At 41.6% G+C, this 17,318-nt stretch overlaps 1 protein-coding gene across 2 annotated transcripts in view; it reads right to left on the bottom strand.

Annotated features, from left to right (window-relative positions):
- Positions 1 to 970: 970 nt before the first annotated feature.
- KDM3A (lysine demethylase 3A) overlaps positions 971 to 17,318 on the bottom strand; it is a 52,970-nt gene continuing 36,622 nt past the window's right edge. Inside the window, exons 16-26 of one of the 2 annotated variants that reach the window (XM_019444010.2) lie at positions 17,068 to 17,263; positions 14,808 to 14,980; positions 14,195 to 14,431; positions 12,632 to 12,803; positions 10,189 to 10,276; positions 9,390 to 9,520; positions 4,994 to 5,113; positions 4,772 to 4,911; positions 2,873 to 3,049; positions 2,655 to 2,789; positions 971 to 1,682 (exon numbers count right to left, since the gene is read on the bottom strand). In XM_019444010.2, coding sequence (XP_019299555.1) covers positions 1,602 to 1,682; positions 2,655 to 2,789; positions 2,873 to 3,049; positions 4,772 to 4,911; positions 4,994 to 5,113; positions 9,390 to 9,520; positions 10,189 to 10,276; positions 12,632 to 12,803; positions 14,195 to 14,431; positions 14,808 to 14,980; positions 17,068 to 17,263 — 1,650 coding nt within the window. In that variant the 3' untranslated portion in view covers positions 971 to 1,601. The remainder of the gene's footprint in view (positions 1,683 to 2,654; positions 2,790 to 2,872; positions 3,050 to 4,771; positions 4,912 to 4,993; positions 5,114 to 9,389; positions 9,521 to 10,188; positions 10,277 to 12,631; positions 12,804 to 14,194; positions 14,432 to 14,807; positions 14,981 to 17,067; positions 17,264 to 17,318) is intronic. The other variant, XM_019444032.2, reaches the window with a different exon arrangement.

Here is a 17,318-nt window from a genome sequence, read left to right as displayed (position 1 = left end):
CTCTGAACAGCATCTTTCTCCCCCCCCCGCCCCGATTCTCTTGGCTTTCACTCACTATCAAACATGTATTTTTCAGTGTCCTGCTTATCAGTTAACACTTCTTTATAGTTTCCTGTTATTCAATGCCGTATTCTATATTTTTACCAATCTCCCAGTTCATAAAAGAATTTTTTCTGTTTAACTCATCTGCTGAATTTCTAATTTTAACCATCATGTCTCATTTCTATAAATGCTATTTAGCTTCTTTCCATATTTGGTCATTTCTGGAAATCTCATTCTTTCATCATATTCCAATACTCTCATTTCTTTTAATGTATTAAACAGTTCAGAATATAAAATAATACTGGATCATTCCAGTCTGTAAACCTTTGCAGGTTTAATACGGCAATTTGAAAGTTCTTATCGACTCTTGTTCATGGTGGCTTTCTGTTTTCACACTTGTTACAATCTATTTGATTATGAATAACAGTGGTGTAACTATCGGTGGGACTCCTTTGAGGCCTGGCTTGGAGAGAAGCCCAGGGAAATACAGAAAGGTGGCTTCCTGATGAATTCTCTTCCTTCAGAAAGGATTGTCTTAAGATCCTACTGTTCTAAAATTTCTAATAATTTCCTTTTCCTTCGTAAACTCTTATATTATGAAAGACAAGACAAAGTATTTCAATCTCTTTGAAATATTTTTTTAGAACCATTTAACCAGTCACTATTTGATTTCTTGGTTAACTTCCACTTCCAAATTTAGTTAATTGGCGGTATTTCTTTGCAAAAGTGTGACAAGGCTTCCATTTGGCTAAGAAGAAACTTATTTCCATGTTAGCATTATAAATTATCACTCACAAATCACTATAGCATCTAATTTTTTTTGCTTTTAAGAGGCATTCCCGGAGCAACCTCTTATACCTAGAACATTGCAGAAAAGTGTGCTGAATCTATAACCAGAGGATAATAATGCCAATGAGTGGAGTCAAAATATTATATGAATACTTTAATGCAAAATGCTTAACACTTAAAATTAGCAAAGCTTCATTTAAATTAAAACTCCATTTAACTAAAGATGGTTAAACCCAAGAATTGTACAGTAGTTGATTTCTGCTATATAATGCCAGTCCTAATGCAATACAGTAGGAACTGCATCGTTAGCTGTCATTTCCTCCATCGCTCATCTGAACCCTAAGGGGTAGGGGAGAGGATACTCAGACAGACACAAAACAAAATACAGCCAAATAAACCGTGCAGTGATTCCTAAGAGTTACAAATCCATTTGACTAAGCTGTCCAACCAAACAGCTGGGAATAACTGCAGGTATTGTTCCAGAGCTGGTAAGAGGTTTTGTTTTTACAGCATGGTAGAAGGTCTGCACTAGGTGAAAAGTCACAGTTTAAGGATGCATGTTCTGTAAATAGTTCCTACATATACACATTTAGTGTGTGTAAACACTAGAAATATACATTAGACAGAGTACCCTTACCAGTTGGGTACAGTTTAAAAAAGAAGATGAGGTAACATGAATCTCAAAGTCCACAGGAATCCTGCCTGAAGAATTTGAACAGCTGCCAGTAATTCACGTCCAATGTACAGGGGTTAAGGCGTCCCTTGGACCCCTACGGTTTGCTGAAACTGGATTCGCTGGCTTTCAGCATAGCAATTGCATCTTTCACTGCATGGTAGATAACATTCTTCACCTAAAAGGACAGGAGAAAACATGGTCAGTTCACCAATAAATCTAAAATCTGTCCTTAAGAGTAAACTTTTCCCTTACCAATTTTACCACCATTCTCTCTAAATTAAAAATTTTTTAATTTTTAATATTTTTTTAAATTTAGAGTCAGAGAGACAGAGAGAGAGGGAGAGAGAGAACACATGAGCAGGGAGGAGGGGCAGAAGGAGAAAGAGAATCTCAAGCAGGCTCCATGCTCAGCACAGAGCCTGACATGGGGCTTGATCCCATGAACCGTGAGATCATGACCTGGGCCGAAATCAAGAGTTGGACGCTCAACCAACTGAGCCGCTCAGGAAGCCCCTCTCTCCAAATTTAAAACTCAGTATTCAACGTGTCAATACTGAAAAGGCCCCTAGACTCCATTAGGCCAGTATTTCACACCTATTTTAAACCCATGCCTTTTCCCCCTCATGCAGGTTTTGATGCCACGTGGCACTGAGCCTGGTGAATTCAGGGAGAGGCAAGTCCCAAGGTACAATTTTTCAAAACCTGTATGTTCCCCTAGTTTTCCAAGTATGAAATTATATTTTACATAATTCACTATTAAAAGCATCTTTGAACCCACTCTCTGGATCCTCTTTGGATACTCAAGATTCTGCTCTATTCAAGGATAACAACACAGCATTAAGAGTCTTTGTTCAAGACCAATGTCTGGCAGTTGAGCCAGGATTAGATATCAGATCTATTCATTTTCAATACTAAAGCCTTTCTCTTGGGGCACAGTATTTACAGTCTAAACAACAGCAAACCAAGGTAAGATTTCTTCTATGTTTGTTCCTCCTTGGCCTATGTAGACAGTGGAACTAGACATAAGCCAGTTCATCAACTCATGTGCCAAGGGTGATATGGCCAAGTTCACAGACTCTCTTTATAAGGTCAATAATGGGTCATGAAGCCAGAGTCAGAGAACACCAGGAATCAGTAATATTTTTACCTGTAATTTATCTTCATGATTGGTGTGAGTCTGTGACAGATAACGGAATTCCTGAGTAAGCCAGAAACAGTGTTTAACATGCTCTGGAGAAACAAAATCTTCGGCCACTTTGATACAGCTATATAAGTTATGAACCTGGAAAACACAAGCTGCATCAGTAACACATATGCAAAAGTTCTTAGTGTAAGGAGAATAAAGAATAAAGTAATGTTTCTTGCCTGATGTGGAGCTCCTGCTGGGATAAATACCACATCCCCAAGAAACTGTACAATAGCCCAGCCTTGAACTCCATACTCTTGGTGAAGACGCTTTCTTAGTGATCGGTCTAAATACCAGCTCTGATCATGAATGGGATCATGGTCTGCTGGGTTTTCTTGACCTTGCTCTTCTGATACCTAGAATACATTTGAAGTAATATGAAACTGAGCAATGTATTGAGGCCCAGCGAGGGCACTTTCCCCCTCTGAATAGTGTGGGCAGTCAACAGATGTCAGGCCTTCCTTAACAGATACTCTGTTGGCAGAAAGAGACAAGTAATACTCAAAGACATTAACTGAACGAACCAAGAGAAAACTGAAAGAAAATGTGGTTTTCCTTCTGTTATTTCCAATAATCTCTGACTGGCAGTCTGCATATATTTGGAAATGCTATATTTGGACAATATTTTGGTCTAGACATTTTTTTTTTTTTTAACGTTTATTTTTTGAGAGAGAGAGACACAGAGTGCAAGAGGAGGAGGGGCAGAGAGAGAGGGAGACACAGAATCTGAAGCAGGATCTAGGGTCTGAACTGTAAGCACAGAGCCCAACACGGGGCTTGAACCTACACAGTGCGAGATCATGACCTAAGCCAAAGTCGGATGCTTAACTGAGCCACCAGGCGTCCCTGGTCTAAACTTTTGAACATAAACAGGCTCAAGTTCCTTAGAAACAGACTTGCTGTATTGCAGTTATTAAAAATCTATACTCATTTAACAATCTGAAATACAGTGTTACAGACGAGTCCCAAAGATAGCCATAGAATAAATCTGTTTATTCTAGACACAGTTATTTGGCAGCCCAGACTCAGGTTGACACAAAGGAACAATATGGTGACCAGCAGGTTTTGAAAGAGTCCAATGATCCCAAGTAAGAAACAGCTTTGACTCAAACCAATACTGGTTAAGGACCTACCTGGTACCAGGCAACAGGCTAGGAGTATTCACATTCATTCCTCATGAACTGAAGAATGTCAGTCACAGATGCTTGGGCTGCAATCAGTAGCCTCAGTGGCAAACAGGTTTAAAAACTGAGTGTGTCCATTTCGCCTAGAACTTTCCAGACACAGCCCTTGCTGAACAATCTGCCTACTACTAGAAACCTGAAATCTTAAAAACCCCTGCATCCCTTTCCAATGACCCTTCACAAGCTAATGGCCACAAGCAATGCCTGAGGCTTTCCTGACCTACTACTAGTGAGGGTAGACAAAACCTACAGGGACCTAAGTAACTCACTCTGAGCAAAGATATCAAGGGCCAAGGAATTTTATGTGAACCTCTAAAGTACAGTACTCAGATTTTCAAGGCAATAAAAACAAACCGGTACTGGGGCGCCTGGGTGGCTCAGTCGGTTAAGCGTCCGACTTCGGCTCAGATCATGATCTCGCGGTCCGTGAGTTCGAGCCCCACGTCGGGCTCTGTGCTGACTGCTCAGAGCCTGGAGCCTGTTTCAGATTCTGTGTCTCCCTCTCTCTCTGACCCTCCCCCGTTCATGCTCTGTCTCTGTCTCAAAAACAAATAAACGTTAAAAAAAAAAAATTAAGAACAAACCGGTACTAACAGATGATCAGAGGAACTAACCTGAAGGTAGAGCACAAAAATCTCCAAATCCACTATAATGTAAAACACAGTCATAAGGAAAAAGGCAAGGCCCCTCTCCTCTTTTCAAAGGTGTGAACCTAATCACTTTGAAGTCTGTTCCTCAGCAACCAGCTTCAGCCACATCAGTCTGACAGGCACAGGTCTAACTTTTGAGGCCGTGATGAGTTCCTGGTAACCAGCTAGTCTCAACATGTGGTAATTTATAATACTGCTATTCTCCACGCCTCCCTCCTCACATGCCATAGGATAAAGGGCACACCTTTTTAAGGAATTCTCGTATTTTCTCTGTGTCCTTTGCAGCGTATATATGCCAGAGGGCTCCCGGCTTCTCTTTTCCCTCGATAAATCGCTTTATTGTGAGTTCATCAGAATCTCCGTCTTGGATGGTTTTAAGGACTTCTGGAGCAAGAGAAAGCAAATATCACACCAAAGTCTCCAGCTCAGAGAGTAAGCCCCACTTTTATGCTCAGCAGCACCCTACCTTCTTCTTGGTCACACTGTCCTTTGGGAATTCCCACATACACCATGACATTGGCTGCATCAGATACGTCTAAGTGAAGATTTGTTGTTCCATATTTCCTGTCTTCCGGAGTAATCAATCCTGCCAACAGAAAACACCTTAAATTTACTGAGATGTGAAGGCTGCCATTCTCTTTCTCACTCTCTGGGAGATACTTGGTCACAAACTTAAAACCTGCCTCTCTAAATCATGTACAAGACAACAGTATTTAATATTAAATTATCCTTTCAACTTTGAAAGAAAGCAATCTCATCAAATATTTAATCGTTAAAACAAAACAAAACAAAACAACAACAACAACAACAACAACAACAAAAACAAGTTCTAACAGTAGGACTTCTGTTTCTGATGACAGGCAAAGTAGGTCCTTGACACATCCTCCTGTAAGAACCAAAACTACTGGATGAAATTATTGAAGAAAATTTTCTTCTAATGAATCAGTGTGCTGGCAAAAAAAAAAAAAAAAGAAAGAAAGAAACACTCATAAGCCAAGAAATCAGAAAGCAGGACTCAGGAATGGTAAAGTGGCTCCTCCAAAAGGACATGTGCTTGACCAGGTGAATCCAAGCCCAGGTTGTCACAGCCTAGAGCACTGTGGGGTAAAACCTAAGGCCCAGGGTCCACTCAGGATGGAGAGTCTAACAGAAATCCCCTTCACATACACATAAAGCTGGGACCTCAAATGACTATACACTCAGAACGAAAGAAAACACTGCCTTGGTTCCTTCAACTGTAAAAACAAAAACAAATAGGGAGGGTAGGGTGAGCCACAGCACAAGCTCATAGTCTGAGACTTTAATCTCCTACCCCCTGAAAAAGATCTACTTTGCTCAGCACTCACCCTGAGGCTCACCAAGCCCTGTGGTCACCCTGGACAGCCCACCCTGACATGTGGACTCTGCTTCTTGAATGGGCAGTGAAGGGAAGCCTGGCTTGAACTGGGCAAGCGGAAGTCATTTTCTAACCTGCCAGCCCCGAAACAGCCCTGTTTTGTCTGGAGGAGGCCAAGGACTTCCCTCTGATTTGTGAGACCCTACGGTTCTAGGAGCTACTCTCCACAGCAGAGGGCACCCCATAACGTCCACCTGGGACTGTGGCCCTAAAGCCCTGCTGTGCCTTCCTTTCTTTCCATTCAGTTGACCTATGAGCCCCAAGAGTGGGGAGAGAACATTAGGTATTAGGGCAAAATCAAAGGATGTGCTTTAAAGGCGATACATAAAAGATTTGTTTTAACGTGGTAAGGGACAAATATAACGGGATTGAATAATGAAACACTCATGGTAAAAAACTGATAGCTACTGTGACTGGGTAGTAAGTATATGGGCAGTCACTGTATTAGACTCTGAAGTTCTGAGTGCATTTGGGACATTTTTCTATAATAAAGAGTAAAATTTAAATTTAAGAAGAAAAAGCAATTAATAGGACACAAGAAAAATGAATGAAATGGACAGTAATAAATGATAGCATGGATGAATATCCAAAAGCCTGATTCTATTTCTATGAAGCTCAAACACAGGTTAAATCTCAAAGAATATTCCGCGGGAATACAAATATATATGGTAGCATCACAAATATGCGGGAACGACAAACACAAATTGCAGGGCGACAGTTAACACTGTGGAAGGAAGCGTGAACAGGTAGGTCTCAGAGCTTCGTCAGGCTGCTTGCTCTTGGATCAGTGCCAAATAGGGGAAAACAGCTGTGCCAACGAGGAAGGAGGTGACACCTACCCAGCCATCAGCACAAAGCCCATCCAAATGTGGCCACGGCGACTGCACACTGATAAAACAGTCTCTAAAAGGAGCCTGAACTCCAACAGACTAAGATCACAAAAACATAAAGGTCCCAGGGAAAGGATTCCCAGAAAATAGAAAATCCTGAAACACAGCACCATGGACTGTTACGAAAAGCATGTAAGTGGACACAATCCGGGCTGCTGGGGGTTGGGGGCAGAGTAGAATGGCTCTAGCCTGGAAATTAGGAGACTTGACGTCCTAGGCTCAGACCCGAGAAGGTCACTGTCCCTGCTACTGTCCTGAAGACCTGGACATCTGTAAAACTGCTGGTGGTACTGGAGCTGGAGAGATACTGACTCTCTCTCTCTCTCCAAAGAACCTTTTCACTCTACTCTGACTGAGGAGTCACAGCTCGATCACTGGACGTTTGAAAATGACCGCTCTTTAATTTTATGAGAAAGTACAAGGTGTTTGAAAACGAACACATTTTCATTATTTTCAATCCCTCACTGCTTATTTTGTCACAGGTAAAGCTTTTAAAGAGTAACAACACTGCCATCTATCTATGGGTGTCCATGCTGCCAAGCCATTCAAACCAAGCAGACAATTTATTCTGAAAACTTCTCAGATAACCACTTCTACCCCATAAAGCTTCAGGATGTCTACAAAGCAAGGATAATCACTATGCGACATTATACCACTTCCACCATTTCCTTTTGTGGAAAAATACTTTCATTCATGTAAGTTCACTGTAAACCCCCACTGTAAACAGAGTATGCTCCAACCAACTAACTGCTCCGATGGGCTTGCAGAAAGGCAACTCAACTAGGGAACATGCAACAGCCCCACAGCACATGCAGGGTTCTCTAAACTGAGATTTGGAAAGCAAAGGGAATAGGCCAGGGGACCCCTGCCTGCTGTGTCCTCTCTCCCACAGACCATTTCTCACCATCCCGGGCATCTAGACCGTGGGAGCTTCCCAACATGAACTTCCTTCTCGAAATGTTCCCTGACTCCAGTCCAGGTGGATCCCTGAGCTGACTCCATCCTAATGGAAGAACTGTGGGGCTGAGATCCAAGCCCCTGCTCTTCTCCTCCCCTGACAGTCTCGGGAAAACACAGCAAAGGTGCTAAAGGACTCTGTCTCATCTTCAGGAGGGCTGTCACCCTCAGGCCCGAGAGACTGGAGTTGAGAGTAATTATAGAAGGAAAGAATAGGGGCGCCTGGGTAGCTTGGTCGGGTAAGCGTCCGACTTCGGCTCAGGTCATGATCTCATGGTCCGTGAGTTCGAGCCCCGCGTCAGGCTCTGTGCTGATAGCTCAGAGCCTGGAGCCTGTTTCAGATTCTGTGACTCCCTCTCTCTCTGCCCCTCCCCTGTTCATGCTCTGTCTCTCTCTGTCTCAAAAATAAATAAACGTTTAAAAAAAAAAAAATAGAAGGAAAGAATAAAATCAAAGAAGTAATTTCTAGAAGGAAAAATGGGATCCAAATAGTATAAAAGACTAAAGCAAATTCAATAAATGATCCAAAAAACTTAAACTTCATTCAACAATCAATGGGTAAATAATTCCTTCAAAACAGCCAACTATCACCAAGACCTAAATAAAGACCCAACATAAAACTATTCAAGATCAGGGGCACATGGGTGGCTAGGCTGGTTAAGCATCCGACTTCAGCTCAGGTCATGATCTCACGGTTTGTGGGTTCAAGCCCCATATTGGGCTCCATGCAGAGCCCGGAGCCTGCTTCAGATCCTATGTCTCCCTCTCTCTCTGGTCTTCCCCCGCTCGCATTCTGTGTGTGTCTCTCTCAAAAATAAAACATTAAAAAATTTAAAAAAAAACCAAACTAGTTGGTGACCAAGGAAATCAATCTCTATCTTGTACAGTCTTCCTCGTTGGATTTTCATTGTTTAGACATGACTCCATAAACTATCCAATTCAAAAGGTGCTTCCAGGGGGCCTGGGTGGCTCAGTCAGTTGAGCAGCGACTTCGGCTCAGGTCATGATCTCACAGTTCGTGGGTTTGAGCCCTGCATCAGGCTCTGGGCTGACAGCTCAGAGCCTGGAGCCTGCTTCAGGTTCTGTGTGTGTCTATCTCTCTCTCTGCTCCTCCCTCACTTGCACTCCTCTCTCTCTCTCTCAAAAATAAACATAAAACAACAAACAAAGTGTGCTTCCAATACTAACTTAAGGAACAAACTACTACTCACCAACATGGATTACTTGCATTTAAGTACAGCTGGTTTTAAAACAGCTGCAATGTAGCAGACTGATTTTAAGATGAATAACAGAATTGATTTGATGATATACCATACAATCATTTAAAAAATATCACACTAAAAACAATTAAGCACCACAAAGATTTTAAGATATAATATTAGATGTAAAAAAAAGAAAAAGTAAAAACTGCATATGTCTTACAACTGTAACTACGAAAAGGAAATACACACACACGGAAAGGAATGAAAGGAAATACACAAAAATGAAGCCAAATGCAGTGTTCTTATTAGGATTATGAATGTTGTCCATCTCCATCTCCCCCAAAAGCAATTTTCCAAACATTCTGACTTAACTCTATTTCCATTATAAGGTTTTCAACTTAGCCGTTTCTTCCTTACCGTAGGCGTTATACATCTTGGGACCAAGATCTGGCCTAACAAAGTAGTTTGGCAGCCTGGAAGCCAAGTTTAGTTTGCCATCTCTCCTTGTGTACTCGGGCAGTGGGATATTGGCCATCAGATCATCAAACCTAGGACAAGACAACCAAGCGTTAGCAAAATAAGTCTGCCTTTCTAATCCAACATTTTTTTGTTCCTTCTTACCAATAGGAAGATAAAGATGGAGATAGCTTTCCTTACAATATTTAAGATGAGACTTATAGTAGTTAGGAACAAAAATGTCTTCTTCCTCTCCTACAGCACACATCTTTAACAAAATGATCTGGAATATTTCAGACAAATGATTTGAGTGATAACTTTCTGATGGTAAGAAGTGACACTCAGGGATGTGTTATTAGTTCTAAGCATTCTTTTCAAAGTCCAAGCTCCAATCAGGAAAATGGATCTACCAATTCAGCAGTCTTGCTGTCTAATTCAACGGTATCATTGCACTGAACCTGATGTGTCTGATCCCAGCACTGCCTCCAGCCCAGAGGCTGCACACCTCAGCCGGCCTCTTTCTAGCAGGGCACTACAGTTGAAACTAGTGGACCTTTCATTAGTCAGCCAGATCTCAGAGTCAGGAACTTCATCTCATTTAAAACATACTTCTCCAAGACTAGAAATGAAATATCAGCACCAGTGGAACTATTCCATATTTCATCTTTCTCTTCTGAAAACTGTTTTCTCACCACCTCAAAAAGAATTTAGCCTATCAAGTCAAGGACAGATTCATCCCTCACCCCACCAATAATCATACCTAGAAGGCATCATATCTCTAAAATCTTCTCCTGGTGGCCAGTCCTTAAGTTTCAACACCATTGGTTCTTTTTCATTCTTCAAACGGTCTGAAAAGTAGCCAGAATTACTGAATTGTTATCATTCATAACTCAGAAACAGACCAAAATAAATGGCAAATTAGCATTTTATGCTTAACAATTCAATAAAATTTACCTCTGCAAAATCTTCACAATCCGATACGTTCAGTACACAAATATTTTTCTTTAATATTCCCCTCCTGCCAATTGCAATAAAATTGCCTATTTTATTTCCGTAGGGCCAAGAAATGCATTCGTACCCAGGAGGTAACACAGGAGTAGCAAAATAAAAATTACGAACTAAGCTTTTCTAGATGCTTATTAAACTGCTGCACACTTACAGACTTCAGCCACCCCCTTTTGCCCTTTACACATAGTTGGTTTTGACAGCTGTCTGTTTCAGATCCAGTCTCTTCCTCCTATACAGTGTTCTGGAAGAAGTGAGTAGCTCTCCAACTAATAAACAGTACTGCACTTTAAAAATCAGAGGCCACAGATGTTTAGTAGACCAGATTTTCTGAGGCCACCATGAAATATAAATGACTTGTTTTGCCCAGCAAGACTGAAACTACCTGATGTTCTGTCCAGGGATAACTAGGGTCAACAGCACCACAGGGTTTAGTCAGCACTATTACCCATTGTAATGCCAAGGAACCAAGAACCAAGCTCTACTTGAAAAAGATACTGATAATTACGATTAACAGCAATGACAACTATTATGTCATTTCTTGCTGTGTTCTAGTCTCTGCTAAGTGTTTTAACCATTTAATCCTTACAACTAAAGCCAACATCCCAGTGAGTTTAGGCACTATTTAATATTCCCATTTTGGGATGAGGAAACTGGCAGATGCCCAAGATCAACCTGTTACTAAGTGGCAGAACTGGAATTGGAGCCCAGGTTTGACTTCAGACCCTGTACTCTTGAGGACTAACATTTGTAATAATGTTTTGTAGTCAACCAAGTACTGTCCCATAACCTAGCTAAGTGCACACTACAGGAGGAAGCAAAGAAAAACACAGGGTACCGCGTATGTTCAGAATACCAGCAGTATGTCAGTGTGGGTGGTGAGCTGGGGGTGTGCGCAGCAGAATCGTCAGTAAAGAAAAGGCAAGCTATAGTTGACTCTTAGCTGTTTTTACCATCTGCCGGCATGAGGAAGTTTTGAGTCCCAGAAAAATGAAGTTACCAAGCTCATATGCACAAGTACATATCAAGAGTCAGGCTTTGAACTCAGGCCTAACTGGAAAGCTTCATAAGGTCTGCCCCAGCTGCACAGGGCTGCCTTGCCAGATCATGTCCGTCCTGGGACACCAGCATTTAGAGAATAAGGGAGGCAGGGGAATAAAGACCCTGGCAATTTCCAACTGCAGCCTAATCAGAGACAATGGAGGGCAATACTTGCTTCAGAACTCCCTGCAAGATTCGCTGAGGCTTTGTTGAGTCTGCATTGCAACTGACTCCTTTGCCTGCTCAGTCCTGCTTCCTCTTCCTTTATTTCGCAGATGTTGATCCCTAAGTAACCATCTTATGTCTGAAACTCCATCTTAGTATGTACTTGTAGAAAACCCCATCATGCCTTGTATTAAATACTTTGTTACAAATAAAGTATGAGCCATAATCTATAAATATGGACAAAAGGAAATAAGGAAGCAGATTCAAAGATGGAAGTGTGTCTACAAAAGTGAGGGTGATGAATGAGTGACCTTGAGCTACTGAGAGTCTAAAGAATGAACTGGTCAAACCCTCCAGCAGGGATGGAGGCCTGGTGACAGATGCCTGTGATGTGAATCCCCAGGGTCAAAGATGAACTTGATGTTCTTGGAAACAGTTTACTACTGATTGGCCAATACATAGAAAGGGCCAAGCCTTAGCACCAGACACACAAGCTGCCTTACTGCCTCAATGCCCCTCTAGCCCAGTTGCAGTAGGCAGTGACCAGGACACCCGGTGTTAAATGAATTCACATTCCCTGGCATCTTCAGGTCTTATTTTATTAATCAATAATTAAAATTTTTAAACGTAAAAAGGATGTATAAAAGTGAGATACACATAACACCACCAGCCTTGAGTCCCACGCCCTGGCTTTGTGCTCCCCTCCCGCCAGGCACAGGTGGAGGCACAGAATGTCAGTTACAGGACAGACATGGAGCCACCGTAAGTACAGGTAACTAAAACCTCACCTCTTTAAGGAACTACAAAGTGAATGGGCCTCAGGTCGAAAGCATAACCTTTGCAAAATGAAAGGGGAGGAAGAGAGAACACACTAATTTTAAACTCTAAGATCACAGACAATGCTGTCATTGCTGCTGAAGGGCTTCAGACTCCTGCTACTCCTGTGCTCTCCCTTCACATTCTAACCCCCTTAAAAGGTCTTTAATACATACTTGGAACATCTTCAAATCCATCCCAGAAGTCTCCTACTGTGGCTCCCGTGATGATTTCATTGGTCCTACAGTTAACTAGGTCGACTTCCTGATTCCCAAACTCTTTCCTGAAGGATTCAGGTTTCCAGAGGTCACTGTTCAACTTATGATGCACTCCTGACACCATCACTGGCTAAAAGAGAACAAAGACTTTAGTTTGAACTCCCCCAGCTCTGTCCCCAAACCAGTGGCAGCCCCTTTTCAAACAGCCCCTTGTTTCTCTGTGGCTGGTCCTCAGTGTTAGATCCCAAAGTGACAGCTTAGTGCTCTCAGCTCCCACAGCATTTGTCTTCACACAGTCCTTGCTCTAACTACATTAGTAAGTGTCTACGAGCAAGAATCACATCTTCGACTCAGATCCATTACTCACAGAATATGCTTGCTACCAGGCAGGAACAGGCACCCGAAAAGGCCAAGACAAGCCCAATTTTTTTAATGTTTTTTTTTTTTTTTTTTTTTTGATAGCAAGAGACAGAGTGAGAGAGTGAAGGGGGGGAGGGGCAGAGAGAGGAGAGAGAATCCCAAGCAGTCAGCACAAAACCTGATGCGGGGCTTGAACTCACGAACTGCGAGATCATGACCTGAGCTGAAGAATCCGTCACCTAATGGACTGAGCCACCCAGGCACCCCCAGGAATCCCGATCTTTATGTGAAACAGTCTGACTAAAATACTGGGGAGTTCAATTTTTTTAAAAAAAATTATGTAATCTAAACAAAACATGGGTGGTGGATCGTATTCAGCCTGTCACTGCCATCATGAACAAATCTTATTAGTTAGTATATGGGGCTGAATTAAAAAATTCTTAAATTTTTTTTTGGTTAAATACATAACTCTATTTGCCAATTCCCCAAGTCCTGTACTTGTCCAAGAACATAGCGTTCCTGTAGTGAGGACTCCATTTGGCCCAGAAGAGAAGCCAAAGATCCCAAATACAAAAACCAAAACAAAAACACTGAGGAGTAGGTCTACAAAGCCATGTATCTCCTAAACCATCAACCAAAACCTAAGATTGAACAAGGCTGCCCTTTAAAAACAGGCCCCTGGGAGACTACACACCAATTCCAAGATGATACCACATGGCTCTGGCCCACCTAAAATTGCCTTCAGCATAAGGGTTTTAACTCTGGGAAGAGGGACACATGATTTGGATAGTATTTTGTCTAATCTCCTAAACCCCATCAGCCTCTTAGTCATGCTCTCACTTCTTCTGTTGAGAATCAATACCCAAGAATCACTGAGCCCAGAAAGCACTCATCAAAAACCCAGTGATAACTGGTTTGGAAGCAATCAAAACCTCACTAGTAGAGAGCTCAGGAATGTCCACTCCAAAAAATAAGACTCACAGCTACAGTGCCCTAATTATATTCACCCCAAACAATAAAGTACAAAAGTAGCAGATAAAGTATATACCACTCACAATTGAGAGGTAGAGGCGGGGGCGGGGAGCAGGGCTGTCAGAAGCCTGCCAAAAGACCTCCAAAAGGGGGTCTGAACTGGGTTGGAGGAGCAGAGGCCCCTCTTACCTGTCCTTGTTTCCAGCACTCCCTAAACACATTCCAGTTGCTCTTGTTGTTGGGATCCTGGAGGCATAGCAAGCGATTATCACACAGCCAATAGTGAGGAGTGTCAAAGCCCAGAATGCTAGGCTTAATAGTCAGTCCTTGAGGCCTCTTAGATAAATCAGTGGCAGTCTTATTTTGCACCAAAGAGGCAAAGATGTCATCAAGGATTTTTGGTGTATTCTTGAGTCCATTTTCTGTCTGAATTTGAGAAAGAACACAATCTTAAATATTCCCTACCATCAAAAGACCCATTCCTATAATAGTAGGATGGCCATTACATATCCAGAAAAGATTCCAAGTCAGGACCCTAAGACAAACAGGTAAGTCCCCTTCCGTCACTTGACATTACAACTCACAGGAAGCAGGTATAGAAAAAAGTTTACTAGGAGAAAATGGCCCAGCCCAGTACTACAACCCTGTGAAGCCTGCCTGCCAATAAAACCTGCACCCATGAAGGAAAGCCTAAGATTCAAATCCCTCTTTCTACTTTCTGTTTCAATTTCTCTAGTCTCTTCCTGCTCTGACTGTATTCATCTTTGTAAGATGGAATACAAACAATAAAACAAATGCTTACCTTTCCTGTAGAGGAATTCAAGAGATTTCGGAGGAAACCAGAATTGTTGTTGCTTACAGGTGTTAAAATTGTGCTGTTAAAGGTGTGGAGGACTGTGCTGGATTTGCTCAAAGGGGGGAGGGGTGGAAGGCATTTGATTTCGTTCTTTAGAATTGGCATTGTTGGTTGTTTTTCTAGAAACAAAACGAAAAACATCCATATGGAAAAGCGTTCCAAAAGGCAAATCCCTTATTTGTCTTCTATTAGAATTACTTTCGAACTTGGCTTTCATTTACTTTAGAACCAAAAAACTTAAGAGGATAAATACTAATGAAATTACTGATTTAGACAAGGATTTCCAACTTGTATTAAAATAATAAATATCCAACATTCAAGGTGATATTATGTTAAAAAAACTTTTTTTTGAGTATAGTTGACACACAGTATTACTTTAGTTTCAGATGTAGCTACCATCTGTCACCATACAACAGTATTACAACATCAATGACTATATTCCCTATTGCTGTGCCTTTTATTCCTGTGACTTATCCATTCCATAACTGGAAGCCTGTATCTCCTACTCCCCTTCACCCATTTTGCCCACCCCCTCTCCCCTCTTGCAATTATAGATCTGATTCTACTTTTTGTTTATTCATTTGTTTTTTTAGATTCCACATGAGTGAGGGGAGTGAGGGGCACCTGGGTGGCTCAGTCGGTTGAGCGTATGACTTCAGCTCAGGTCATGATCTCATGGTGCGTGGGCTCGAGCCCTACATCGGGCTCTGTGCTGGCAGCTCAAAGCCTAGAGCCTGCTTTGGATTCTGTGTCTCCCTCTCTCTCTGCACCCACCCCCCCAACCCCACCGCTCACACTCTGTGTCTCAAAAATAAATAAATGTAAAAAAAACCACTTAGATTCCACATGAGTGAACTCACATGGTGCAAATGGTATTTTTTAGACTTCCCTCTTCTATTTGTGTGCTCCTGATATACAAAATATAATGGATTTATGTAAATTAACACTGTAACTAGCAATCTTGGTAGATATGTTTATTAAATATGGATACTTTTAGATTTTTCACACATATAATCAGATTGTCTAAAATATCGACAACTTTAAAAAAATATATATCGACAGCTTTATCTTTCTTTCCAATCCTTATATCTTTTTGTCTGCCTTTGCAACAGCCAGGACTTCCAGTACAATGTTTAATAAAATAGTGATGGCAGGTATTCTCTTATTCCTGAGCAGAGGAAAACTGTTAAAAAAATATCAATTAAAAAAACCAACCATTATATTTGCTGTCAGTTTTATTATAGAAACTCATTAGATTGAGGATATTCCCTTTGTTCCTATTTAAGAGTTGTTTTAATCATGAATAGCTATTGAATTATACTACTTTGTGTCTTGTCACATGACTTTTCTCCCACATTTTCAATGTTAAACTACAGCTGCATTTCTGAAGCCCTACTTGGTCATGCTATAGAATTCCTTTATTCATAGTGTTGAATTTTTTTTTAATATTTATTTACTTATTTTTGCAAGAGATAGAGAGATAGCAAGCAGGGGAAGGGCAGAGAGAGAGAGAGAGAGAGAGAGAGACAGACAGACAGACACAGAGAATCCCAAGCAGGCTCTGCATTGTGAGCACAGAGCCCAATGCGGGGCTTGAACCCACGAACCATGAGATAATGACCTGAGCCGAAATCAAGAATCAGACACTTAACCAACTGAGCCACCCAGGCGCCCCAGTGTTGAATTCTATTCACTGAAATTTTGATTAGGATCTTTGCACAAAAGAAATTAACCTGCAATTTTTCTTTCTTAAAACATGGCTAAAAAGCATAATCGCCTAAACCTAACGAACTACCTGAATCCAAAGCCCATGTTCTTTATACTGTCGTCAAGCATCCTGAGACAAAGCACAGATGAGAAAAATAAAACTGAAGCCAGAACATTCTAATTAGACAAAACAGAAAAAACAAACAGGGTAAGGACAGAAAGATGGAAAATCGCCTATTAAAACAAGTCTCAGCCCCCTCCTTTCTTGCCAAACACAATCTCAACCTAGAGTTCTACAGTCAGCAAAAGTTCTCCCCTTTGGGGTTGCATTTTAAAAATACTTGCATTTGTACCAGGACTCAGGAGAACTACAGGGAACCAATACTTTCCATTCCACACACTTCTAATTACTCTGTTCTCACAACAACTGAGGTTGCCAATTCCTCCCGTGAATGGACTAAAGTTCTCAGGAACCCACAGGAAAGCAGAAAACACTCACCCTTGTTTTCCTTGTTGACATTCCCGCTGGTCAGGTCTGCCAGCCAGTTTAAAGGAGATGTGCTGGCTGGACAGGTGGGCTTCATGCTGCTGGCTGGCTTGGAAGTAGCTTCCCCAGCCACAGGCACTGGCTCCAACACCAAGGGATTCTGCTGGAACCCAGCACCAAGAGTAGGTTTTTCTCCAGCAAAGGAAGTCTGTGTTGAGTATAAAAGGAGAATTTTCCACAAGCTAAAACATTACATTTCCTTT

This window comes from Panthera pardus, unplaced genomic scaffold (genome assembly GCF_024362965.1).
Source record: "Panthera pardus isolate Hobbes unplaced genomic scaffold, ASM2436296v1 HiC_scaffold_26, whole genome shotgun sequence".
NCBI lineage: Eukaryota > Metazoa > Chordata > Mammalia > Carnivora > Felidae > Panthera > Panthera pardus.
The sequence above is the reverse complement of the archived record's forward strand: the minus strand, read 5'-3'. Positions and strand labels throughout refer to the sequence as shown.